Source organism: Chenopodium quinoa, unplaced genomic scaffold (genome assembly GCF_001683475.1).
Source record: "Chenopodium quinoa cultivar QQ74 unplaced genomic scaffold, ASM168347v1, whole genome shotgun sequence".
Taxonomy (NCBI): Eukaryota; Viridiplantae; Streptophyta; class Magnoliopsida; order Caryophyllales; family Amaranthaceae; genus Chenopodium; species Chenopodium quinoa.
The window spans coordinates 3744725-3757255 of NW_018742630.1; the positions used below are offsets into that span (position 1 = coordinate 3744725).

At 32.9% G+C, this 12531-nt stretch overlaps 2 protein-coding genes and 1 pseudogene across 2 annotated transcripts; 1 reads left to right on the forward strand and 2 right to left on the reverse strand.

Moving 5' to 3' along the window:
* The first annotated feature begins 215 nt into the window (after window positions 1-215).
* On the forward strand, window positions 216-2726 carry LOC110721931 (tetraspanin-8-like). Its single transcript, XM_021901166.1, has 2 exons — window positions 216-958; window positions 2167-2726. The coding sequence occupies exons 1-2, from the start codon at window positions 458-460 to the stop codon at window positions 2473-2475; spliced, it is 810 nt and encodes a 269-aa protein (XP_021756858.1). The 5' UTR covers window positions 216-457; the 3' UTR covers window positions 2476-2726.
* A 226-nt stretch (window positions 2727-2952) lies between these two features.
* On the reverse strand, window positions 2953-5648 carry LOC110721929 (WAT1-related protein At4g30420-like). Its single transcript, XM_021901165.1, has 7 exons — window positions 5388-5648; window positions 4877-4948; window positions 4630-4746; window positions 3930-4167; window positions 3691-3849; window positions 3420-3571; window positions 2953-3299 (listed from the first exon to the last, which is right to left on the reverse strand). Exons 1-7 carry the CDS (start codon window positions 5567-5569, stop codon window positions 3098-3100), a joined length of 1122 nt encoding a protein of 373 aa, XP_021756857.1. The 5' UTR covers window positions 5570-5648; the 3' UTR covers window positions 2953-3097.
* Window positions 5649-8748: 3100 nt separating this feature from the next.
* Window positions 8749-12237, reverse strand: LOC110721930 (annotated as a pseudogene).
* Window positions 12238-12531: the final 294 nt, after the last annotated feature.

The window sequence follows — 12531 nt, forward strand, 5'->3', positions numbered from 1 at the left end:
CCCTACGACCCCACATTAACCCCCAAAAGAATTCCAAAATCCATTTTCTATCCGAGGTAACAATTCAGATAACTACGTTAAGTTGGGTCAAATCGAGTTCAATTCAAGTTTATATCACGTTAAGTTATTACGCGGCCCATACATATTAAACTCTAAATCGGATTAATTTTATATTAAGTCAGTTGGATCGAGTCAGTTTTTCACATCACTAAACCTCTAATAACCACATCAGTCAAGTCAACCTTCCGCGTGTTAGCGCGTCACCCCAAAATCCGTTACAACCTCCTCCTCTTCTTCTCTTCCATTTCACTTCACCTTCTTCGAAACCGTCACTTTCTCTCTCCTCCTCCTCATCTACAAATACCCTCTTCTTCCTCCCCAATTCTCTCTCCTAAACACCGCCATTAACAACCCCAATTTTCACTCTCCTCAAAACCTCCATTAACAAACAACCACCATGAAGTGCTCAAACAGCCTCGTCGGACTCCTCAACTTCATCACCTTCCTCCTCTCCATCCCCATCCTCGGCGGCGGCATCTGGCTCGCTCACAAAGCCACAACCGACTGCGAAAAATACCTCGAAAAACCCGTTATCGCACTCGGCGTCTTCCTCCTCGTCGTCTCTCTTGCCGGATTTATCGGCGCTTGTTGTCGCGTTAATTGGCTTCTCTGGGTTTACCTTGTTGTCATGTTTATTCTCATCGTAATTCTGTTTTGTTTCACCATTTTTGCGTTTGTTGTTACCAACAAAGGTGCTGGTGAAGTTGTTAGTAATCGTGGGTATAAGGAGTATAAGCTCGGTGATTACTCCAATTGGTTGCAGAAAAGGGTTGATAATTCTAAGAATTGGAATCGAATTAGGAGTTGTTTGATTGATGGTAAAGTTTGTCAGAAACTTGCTCAAGAACGTAATATTGGTGCTACTGATTTTTTCGCCAAACATTTGTCTCCAATTGAGGTATAATTCTTGGTTTCTATTTTTTGAAATTTTGATCTTAGTTTGAATTTTCCTGTAATTTGATCTGTTTGGTTTCTGGGTTTTTGCTTTTACTTAGATTTTCTGGGTTTGTGTAATTGTTGTGTTTGTTTTGAATATTTGATATGTTTATGTTCGAGTAATTTTCTGGGTTCTTGATTAGAATTATAGGTAGTAATTATTTAGTTATGATTCTTGTTCAAGAAGTGGACTTATGATAATTTACTCATTTTCTTTTGGGTCTGAAATCTGATTGAATTTGTACTATGATTTTTTGGTGAATTTAGGAGTAATATTAGGTAATTATGAGAACATGATGATTCAGTTTCTGAACTAAATTGAGAAGTTTTGTCTTGTGGAATATGTGCTGTAGTATGCTTTTGCATGAGTTCTGTATGCTCTTTTTGCAGATCTTCTGAAAAAGTTGAGAACCTTTTTACAGAATTTTCTACCTTTTTCATACTCTATACCTTTATTTTTAAAACTCTCTTTTTTGTTCCCTTTAGTCTAAAATTCAGAAATTGGTAGGAAAATGTTAGAAAATTTCAATTATTACTTGTTTACTCTAATTTGATCGTTGGTTAGACTTATTTTATGAGTGTTGAGTCAGATTTATTAGATTAATTTGAAGTTGTCTTTGATTTTTCTATGTTAATCATTGATTAAAACTGTAGCCTTTTTGTTTGTTATCATGAAATGGTCTTTTGCTTTGTAGGACTTTTTCTCTTTGTTAGATAAAATTGAAAATTCTTTTTGTGTTTCTTGGTCATTCCTATTTGAATCATTAGTTTTTACAACTCTTGATAAGGTTAGACGTTTTTGTGTCACATCAATCGCAATTTGCAAGTGTTTAGATATTTACTCTTTAGGTACTGTCTATTTCAAAGTTTTGTCTAGTTTGATGTTATTTTTATTTTATAACAAGTTGAGCCAAACTGAGCCGAGCTAAGCCCTAAAATTGGATTTAGTTTGTATTGCTTGAGTTTTCGCCGCAACACAAAATTCAACTAATAATTGAGTTTGAGATTACTAATTATATGCTTGAATTGATGAGTCCTTTTTAGTTATTTTTTCAATCTAGTATGTCTCCTCTGCCTTTTGTTAAGTAATTGATTTACTCTGTATTATAATCAAACTGTTTATGAGATTTTCTTGCTTTGTACTGAACATCTTTCTATTGCATTATGCAGTCTGGTTGCTGTAAGCCCCCCGAAGACTGCCAATTTGCATATGAAAGCCCAACCAGCTGGAATAAGAATGGAAATGTCACTTCCAACAATCCTGACTGTGGTGCCTGGAACAACAACTCAACCACTCTCTGCTATGACTGCACTTCGTGCAAAGCCGGGTTTCTGCAGAACCTCAAGAGTGACTGGAAGAGGGTTGCTGTTATCAACATCGTTTTCCTTGTCTTCCTCATCATCGTATACTCTATTGGTTGCTGTGCTTTCCGCAACAATAGGTGGGACAGTGCTGATCCATGGAAGCCATATCGCTGAAGATGACCTTTAGATGATCAGTCCGTAGTCAGTATTATTACTTAGAATGTTATCTGTACAGATGTTAGATCTGTTTTGATTCTATCTGGTTCAATTTTTTTTTAATCTCTGCATAGCTTATGTTTGTCTATTATTTTCATACACTAGTAGTAGTGTATATGGACATACGGTTTATATGTTAGTCATGTTGCTGTGTATATTGATCACTTTGTTCTATACTATGACAGAGCTTCTCATTTGGCGTGTTCATAGATCATTGTTTATGCTGTGTTTGATTTATCTCGCTCTTGATACCTACTGATACTGTTTCGTAAGTTTTACCTGTATAACTGTATTGTCCAAAGAAGTGGTGAATTAATCGCTTACCTTTGCTACATTGATAGAGTTATGAGCCAGACCCGTAGCATGAAACCGCAAGCTTGTTTAAAGCACAGCATGCCTGAATGCTATGTGTTCAAACATCATAACAACGATATATGAAGATAGCAAAATTAATTGACTAATAATACACTATCAAAATGCATCCATTACACATACATTCTATGGAGATATGTACTAATGAACACCACCTAGCTAGTACAATTTTGATCACAAAATTGAATGTGATTTTACAACTCTACAATCAACTAACATAATCCTTATCGGTAGTATTATTATCAGCTGTCAAAAGTGGTTGCTCCAAATCAATTTTACCACATATCTTTTCTTGGGCTATTATAGTTGGACATTTTTCTGATGCAAGAACCAGATTTTCCCTTAGCTCTTCTGATTTGCCCCACAACACGACGTATAAGCCAATGATCACAGCGATAGCACCTAGTAAACTGAGAGGAAATGAAGTTAATATTGTGTTAATTGCATTACAGCCACCAAAAACCTGAAGAAATATGTACCAAAAATATTGACATCGATAGTAAAAACTGATCTTTTGTTTATGTAGTTACCTGCCAAGGTAAATTTCTTCGCGGAGAAAAATACAGGCTAGTACAGTAGTTATAACAGTGGCTAGAGGAGTGAACATAGCAGAGTAAAATGGACCTCTACGCGAGATACACCAGGATTGAATGAAGAATTGTACCCCTGATCCCATAACTCCCTACAGATTAAACCATCCATGCCACATTTGTCAGTAGATAAATCATGTACACAATGTATTGCTAAAGATTTAAGGCTGATACTATAAAATGGGTCTAGATAATAATCTTATATTCATACCGAGAAAATGCAACAAGTGAGTTCAAGGCCCGAACTTAAATTCCAAGAAACAGGATCAGGCTCTAAGAACAAGGCGACAGCACCAGTTTGCAGCATTGATAGGAAACACATCCATGCTGAGAGGGATATGTGATCAGGGTAACGCGCATTAACTGGCACCTGATTTACAAATAGACGATTGTAAGTAGTGGTATTAATGGAAAACAAATCATTGTAACCACAAAAAAGTGGAAATGTACCTGCAAAATGAGCCAAAAGGACCAGCAACAACTACTAGCAAGGAGACATAGAACACCCAAGAACCAGGTGTTGTCAACCGCATACAACTGCAGCAATGCAGAATTGAGTGGTGGAAGTTGAGTATTAAGTAGCTTAGGACCTCTCAACAACGCCATAGAAATCGCTCCTACCACGCAGAAGGTTGTTCCTAGTATCTTTGCTGCACTGCTTAATGTCCTTATGTTCACTTGCTCCAACCTAATATTTCAAGCAAAGTTCATCAATTTTAAAAGTTGTGGAAAGATTTTATTTCTCATTTGAACATTAACACTTTTATACAACAGAAATAGTCTCACAATTTCATAAATATTACGCTGAAGATCACTACACCTTTATGTGAGATGAGATGTTTGAAATTTGGGATGACTGAACATGTTGCATACACTTTTAGATTGTGGATGCTATTAGTAGATCACAAGTTGAATTGTTAGCCAACATCATGCGACACCTCAAAATTTCAACTTTGATAAGGAAAGGATTATCATACAATTAGTCTAATTTAGCACAAAAAATAATGATTGTAACTCATCTCATAGATTTTCCTAATCGCACCATTAGTCTATTTAGTAAGTTTAGATAAGTAAAATTCAGTTGAATAGAATACACCCTTAGTTAGATAAGAGATAAGATATAAGTTGAATATCTCTCTTACAGTCTTACCCGACAACCGCCGCAGTCATAAAGGTGACGGCAGGGATCAAGTTGTATGTTGCACTTGCAATTGATGAGGAAGCCAAATATAACCCTTCAAAATACATGTTCTGATTCAGAGTAACCCTGTTTTTACATTTTTATCAAATTAGTAGTCGGAAACAAAATCAAAAAGATTTAGTAACACAATATTTGATTTGGTCAATCATTAAGATGCTAATTAAATATCATAGTACTCCGTATTAAGACAACATACCCAATGAAAGCTGTGATGAACACCAAAAGAAAGCTCTTAAAACCCATACTTGGCATAGTACTAGATCTTCCCCTGCCAATAAAACACTAACATTAATCTCAAAAATTGATTAAATTACTCGAGCTAACGCGAATCATTACAAATCGTATCTAATGTATTATACAACACTAACCATTCACAAGTAATTATTTAGGCATTTTGAACATAGTAACTTAGCACAAAGAAACAATCGGAGGTGTTTATAGTACATCCACCATATTGTACACCACACGTGTTAACGTACCTCACCATTGGTATGTGTAGCGATTAAAAAAAAAAAAAAAAATCCATATACTAAGGGCATAGTAAAAACACTTTACTTTGCGTGTTAAATAAGATGTACTCTAGCTTAAACAATCATTGACAGAATCTATCAAATTATTAATTTTACACCGAAATCAAAGAATGTAAAATACTAATTCACGAATATGAACACATATATATGTTGATCGTGTCAATTATAGGTACTAACCTTCTTGTAAAGTAAGCAATGGGAGAAATCACCAAAGTCGCGATAGTTTGCCTATAGAAAATAAAAACCCTAGGACTCATGCCCTTAACAAGGGCAGCCCTATTAAGAAGAGCCATAGCAGCATACAAAACTTGCATGGAAACCACTCCAATGGCAGGCAATTGATGTTCCCATGCCCCCATTTTTTCTTCTTTGGCTCTCCTTAATTATTTCGCAAAATTGAATTTCTCTCTCAATTTCTTTGGCCTCTTACCAACATAATATATTTATACACCTATTTTTTTAAAGTAAAGTTGTATATACTATAATATTATAGTAATTTATTTTGCAATAAATATCAATGATAACATATAATAATATGAATATAGAAGTAAAAATAATTGTATTCAGAAAGATGAGATTGAACCTATAAAGAGTACAGTTGTTAAAGATATTATTTTTATAAGTGTTGTGTACGTTGCATGTGGCTATGGTAGTGGAGTGAAGCATTATTATGATGATTCACGGGGGCGAGTCTCCTCATTGGACTATAGATTTGTTTCTATCAGATAATGACTAGGATTTCTGTCATAGTTGCTCTATTTTTCTCTTATTTTTCATCAAACTATATAGTCATGAGCTCATGACCTAACTACAAAGGTATGTAAATTTTCATCTAAATTGAGATGAATCAAAAATTCAAGATTACTATACTCCTTACTTGTTACTAGAGGTGCAATTCAGGTGTCCGGGTTAAGTTCAGTGTGGTCTATTTCAAAAGTCGAACTCTGAATTGGGTAATTTATCGGGTAGGGTCGGGTCAGGTTTTAACACCTCTACTTGTTACTCCGAAGGTATGAAATAAAATTTTCTAAATTGTCACACAAAGGGATCAAGCTCACTTAGGTTTGATTATGTTCACTCTATTTTTTACTTATTTAGATTTCATAAGTTCAAAAAGATAAGTATAGGAAAAATAGTAAAGTTTTGATAAGAGTTATCCTAATTCAAATTACATCTAGATAAATCTTTTATGAATTATGATAAGTGTTGGAAAATTCAGAAAGGATCGGATATGATATTTTACAAAAATCAAGATTATTGATGAATGTTTTATGGGTATTTTCTTTCAATTAGTAGTTTAAAATTTCTATTATGTAAGCCTTAATTAAAACTTAAGCAATATGTACTTACCTTATATTTATCTTTCATTCATTTTGTTAATGCTTAATGCATTAAGGCTTTGACCTTAAATTATCATTATTACAAATTATTATTATCTGCAATTTTGTATTTTAATTTATCTATACATGTACTTTTAATTTTTTTTTTTTTTATATAATTTACACTCATAAGTAAAAACAAAAAGAACGGGTCAAGATTGTATCATTATACAATTGTCACAAGTGATTTTTTTTTCCCCTACCTTCCTTAATTGACTACCTTGTCCTTGCTACCACTTGCCAGCTTGCCTTCCACGAAAATATGACTAAGCAGATTTCCTTCCACCTAAAAATGACTTAAGATTGTTAGGAATTACTTTCCATTTTGGTTAATATAGCCATTGTTTCTATTTACAGAAAATTAAAATGTAAGATAATCCAGCCAAATAAGCTCACATGCAAATTTGATTGCAAAGATCTATTTGATGTTCAATTGCATGTACAAATTACACCTTAAAAGAACAACTCATAATGGCTGTTGGTGGGGACTAGAGATAATAATTGTGGGACCTAAATGTCCTTCAAATTCGCCGATTTATTTCCTCTGTCTCCTTTTGTTTGCCCAATATTTTGATTCTTAAATAATTGTAATAAAAAATAATCTGTGCACTCTTTTACTATTTTGAGAAAGTGTACACTAATAAGTTGTATAATTTAACATGGAAAGGGCAATTGAAGATGTTAGTAATGCAAACGACTAAACGAGTACTTAACTATGGGAGTATGGGTACTTACTATGCTGCTCAAAATGAGAAGCTGCCAGCATTGTGTTTAGGCCGTGTGTAGCTAGGAAGGCTAACTCAATAACTTATCACAAAACACCTTAATATTAATTATGCTATTCCGAATTAGAGCATGGGTTAGCTTCCCTTATATTGCTTGAGTCACAGCTAGGATACATGCCATGAGCCATATTGCAAATTTGGTCGGCATGGCACGGCCTGAAACAAGCTCAATAGGTTTACTCATGACTCCGTATGACCGATAGAGTACAAGTCCATTAGGGCTTAGGAGTTAGGAGTACCAAATATTTCTTAGGCTTCCCTAAATTCTTTTGCAAATAAACTGAACTAGAGTGATCTATGAACTTATGAAGAACATCACTTTGACTTTCTATACATATTTATGGTCACATGGGTGTTATATATTAAGCTGATACTCATTTGGGTTGGGCTTAGAGGCTACTGAGATCCATAGAGAAAAGTGTTTCCGCAAGGCCCTTGTAACGTTGGCTGCTTAGTTGGGCTGGGTTTATACTAAGAGGCTGGCCAACAGCCCAAACACGTTTTGTTACATAATGTGGTTATGCCACAATTGCCCTCAAGATTCAAGGTCTCAAAGATGCATGGTGTGTCACGTGTGTGTCTGAACAGTTTAATAACATCATATCCGGTGTGTTTTGTGTGCAAAAGCCATATTATGTGGCTGCTTATAAAAAAACAAAATAACCCTTATAATATTGATCAAGTAATTCTTATAACACTGACAAAGGACCCCTTGTAACACCGACCGAGTAACGCTGACACTAATAAAGTAACTATCATGACGGTTGGCCAGACGATTTGGCCAACCACATATAAAAGTTGGTGAATTCCCTAAGGTCTATAACTTTTTACGAGTAATTTTTTTTTCCTTGATGTTATTTTTTAGATTGCTAAGAAGAAATTTAAATAATGCATCACTAATTTTACAAATCGATCTATCACTTGGCATGATCGCTAAAAGTATATATTTAGTTTATTTTAGTTGAATTATGTTATTATCAACCGTCATTTATTCGAATACTCCATATATAAATCAAAATACAACGTACTCGTACTTATTATTTAGGCACAGAAGCTAGCATAAATACAAACTGAAAGATAATGCTGAAACATCTTATTTTTAATATCATCTTATATATCAAACTATTCATATTATTAATCTCATCTAGCAGAGAAACAAAAATTATAACCCAATACAATGGCATGTATCAACAACATACTAATCAACAAAATTGACACATGTATCCTCTATATTCGATGGCAGCTAAGTAATGTGCTCTGTATTACATACAAGCCAAATAGAGCTTGGTCAAAAAAATGGAATATAAGTACATTTTAAAGAAATAAAGAATAATATTATAAATACTTCGTATAAGTTACAGCTAAAAAATCTAATTATACTTGTTCCTTACAATTATCTGTCAATAATAATGGCTGTTCCAGATCATTAACAATCTTAAAGCTTGGTGCTTTTGATGGATCACTTTCAAAATCTTCACATTCTAATAAATTTTCTTTCTTTTCCTTTGCTTTGCCCCATAGCACAATGTACAAGCCAATGATCACCCCAACACCACCTAATAAACTGAAAAAGTAACCAACAAAAACAACTCACTTTGTTAGGATTAACGGGAATTTATGATAAAATCACGTACAATTTATATTATTCAGTGTTATCATAAATTTATACACATAGTCGTTGTTATATTAGGGTTATTTTTACCGTTTCTCAATTTACATATATTTATGGGTGTTTGAAAACTAATTAAAAGTTTCTTGTATTAATACTTGTAATATATAATTAAGAAACAGACGATGATATTATTAAGTACGTCGTAGTACCTGCCAACGTAGAGTTCTTCGTGGAGAACAATGCATGCCAAGACAGTTGTGATAACGGTGCATAGAGGGTTGAACATGGCTGAGTAGAGTGGACCTCTCTTCGAGATACACCAGGCTTGTGCAAAGAATTGAACTCCGGATCCAAATATTCCCTAGTACATCAGATAAGAGAATATGACCTTCAAGGTTAGGTTTTTTTTTTTTTTTTTTTTTTTTTTTTTTTTTTTTTTGTGTGTGTGTATGTATCTCAATTCAAAATTCAAATACGGGATACTCCGTAAAAGATACATAGTATTCCATATATATGTAGATATAAGTTTGGATTATTCATACAATCATACGAATATTCTTCTTTTTTTTTTTTTTTTTTTTTTTTTTCGTTTTAAGATATTGTACTTACTTCTTACATAGATGGCACTAGAATATGTTAATTATACATACCGAAAAGAAGCAACAAGTGAGTTCAAGATTTGAGGTCATATTCCAATCTTCTGGATCGTGGTCTAAGAACAAGGCGATTGCCCCGGATTGTAACATAGAGAAGAAACACATCCAAGCAGAGAGAGATAAGTGGCTAGGGTAGCATGCGATCAATGGTACCTGTTCATAAAATTTAATATAAAATAAATAAATAAATCTTACTAAACACAGTTATGTTTTGATCTAATTAAAAAAGAAAAAAAATTGCAGCTAGCATATCATTTAAGGACAGAAAAAGTACGTCATACTCAAAAAGTACCTGCAAAATGAGCCAGAATGACCAGCAACACATGCTAGCAAAGATAAAGAGACAACCAATCAACCAAGTGTCATCACCTCCAAAAGAGTTAAGCAAAAGAGAGATGGGTGATGGTGGGAGTTCGACGTTGTTTAGTAATTTAGAGCCTCTGAGAAAAGCCATGCAGGCTGCTCCAACTACGCAAAAGATAGTCCCTAACATCTTCGCCATGCTGCTCAACTTCTTCATATGCACTTGTTCTAGCCTACATTATTTCATGCATCATATTTCATGTAATAACAGTCAGGTTTAATTATTTTCTCAAAAACTAATGAATGTTGTAAAGTAAAATAAATTCCAAATGATGATAAAAATTTATACATATGTGACACTGTTGGTTTATGTTAGATCGACATTTCACTAGAACTTGTTTTGTTCACCTTATTTACACTTATTTTAGATCTAATAAGTTCAGATAAGTTCACTTAAGTTTTGATAAGTGATATTCACATGAATAGAACACACTCTAATGGTTTCACATTTTGTATTATTCTTCCTTTAAAAGTTATACTAATCCTTAATTTAGCTTCTTATTAGCATACTAATGTTTTGTAATGCAAGTTATGAGATCTAATTATATAAGAATTGCTACCTTTTTTCTTTTTTTTCTTTCTTTTTTTTTATTTTTTTTATTTTTTTTTTATTTTTTTTATTTTTTTATTTAAAGTTTAGTTTGTAACGTTACTAATATAAAATCGTGATTATAGATGACTTTTTTTTCTTCTTAAACAAGCATGTTTTATCTCTATCCGTTCATTTGAGCGTGTTTCCTCTCATATACTATATATGTAAAAGTAACTTTTAACAAAATATATAGATCAAATAGTTATGTGAGTATGTATGTTATGACCGTCATATTGATTATGTTTTATTAAAATGACATCAATGTGTTGATTTGACGAAATCCTGCAATTATGTACCCCTTAATTCAAATACAAAAAATGATTTTCATGTTTTATTGATTTTCACAATTGTATGATCATAAATAGTATCCCTTAAATAGTCATCATAAATTTTATTTTTCTTCACTTATCCTACCTTGCTATTGTTTTTGTGGGTGTGGTGACATCTATTTATATCTGCTTTTAAATTGAAATGTTTTCCAACCTTCTTGGAAAGGCTTATTCTAGGATCAGAATTATTTTTTAAGGAAATTCTTTTAATTTTCTATGTATTTTTTTTTTTTAGAGAATTTTCTATGTATTTAATTGCGGCAGATTCTTTAATAACTGAGTAAATTAAAAAATGACTATAATTGTGTGACAGGTCTTACAAGTTGGAATTTTGTGATGAAATAATAATGTTGGTCATTCATATATAACTTAATTAATTACCCCATAATAGCTGCTATCAAGAATGTAACGGCAGGGACCAAATTAGACATGGCGCTTGCTATTGATGATGAAGCCAGAAATAGTCCTTCGAAGTACATTGTTTGATTCAACACCACTCTGAAAAAAATATAATAACCACCCGATAATTATTAGACTGAAAACAAGCAAGAGCTAATAAATGACAATTATATATATGTACTCCCTCCGTTTGAATTTGTCTTTATTTGTCATTTAAGTTACAATGTAGACAACTAGACATGGAGTAGCATAAAATTTTTGAGCTTGTTCATTCATTTATTGAACACAACAAAATGCAAACAAGAAATTGACATACCCAACGAAAGCAGTGACAAAGATTAGAAGAAAGGTCCTAAATCCCATCCAAGAACCACTTGACTTTCCCCTGCAAATTAAACAATAATGCAACAAGAGTTTTCTTAAACATCAATATAAAAACCAATAACATTTTGAGTTAAAAATAGAAATCAAGAACATTACATAGTTTACGTTGCTGAAATGTTTTTTGCACGTTTATCAAAATTGATTGAAACATATAAAAATATCTCTGCCACCGTCTTACCAACTTTTAACTACAACTTGACAGGCGAATTGAATAGAATCTACCCTAAAGATAAACGAGTTAAACCCAAATCCATCGTATGCCTAATAGCACAACCATTTCTAACATAACACAAACAATTTGATCATGAACCATAGAAGAATTGAAAAGGGCATTAATGTTAGTGCTGACCTTGCAAAGAAAGCAACAGGACACATGAAGAAAGTGGCAATAGCTTGCCTATAAAACATAAACACCCTAGGATTCATGCCCTAAAAAAGGGCAGCCCTACTTAAAAGTGCCATCACTGCAAATATACATTGCAATAACACCATCACTATTGCTGGTAATTGATCTTTCATCTTTCCCATCTTTATTATATCTTCTCTAATCAATTTTCTACTTCACTTTGTATGTAAATTATTATTTACAATAATATTTGAGGAGCTAGTGAGTTATAAATATTGTTTAAGGCTCTTTTTATACTAAGATTGTTATGCTTATTATTATGATAGATAGTACAACTAACTAAAGAAATAATTAAAAAGTATCAAGGAAATTATTTGAAAAGACAAAAGATGCTATGTTATGTTGTTTTAAATTATACTCCTTATTAATATGCATGATTCTAGAGTGATTTTGCCTTTATAATCATTTATAAATCG

Coding starts and splice junctions, on each gene's coding strand:
- LOC110721931 (XM_021901166.1), top strand. CDS start 458: ATGAAGTGCTCAAACAGCCTCGTCGGACTCCTCAACTTCATCACCTTC. Junction 959..2,166: donor AACATTTGTCTCCAATTGAG/GTATAATTCTTG, acceptor TGCATTATGCAG/TCTGGTTGCTGTAAGCCCCC.
- LOC110721929 (XM_021901165.1), bottom strand. CDS start 5,569: ATGGGGGCATGGGAACATCAATTGCCTGCCATTGGAGTGGTTTCCATG. Junction 4,168..4,629: donor ATGACTGCGGCGGTTGTCGG/GTAAGACTGTAA, acceptor TTGAAATATTAG/GTTGGAGCAAGTGAACATAA. Junction 3,850..3,929: donor CCTTTTGGCTCATTTTGCAG/GTACATTTCCAC, acceptor TTTGTAAATCAG/GTGCCAGTTAATGCGCGTTA.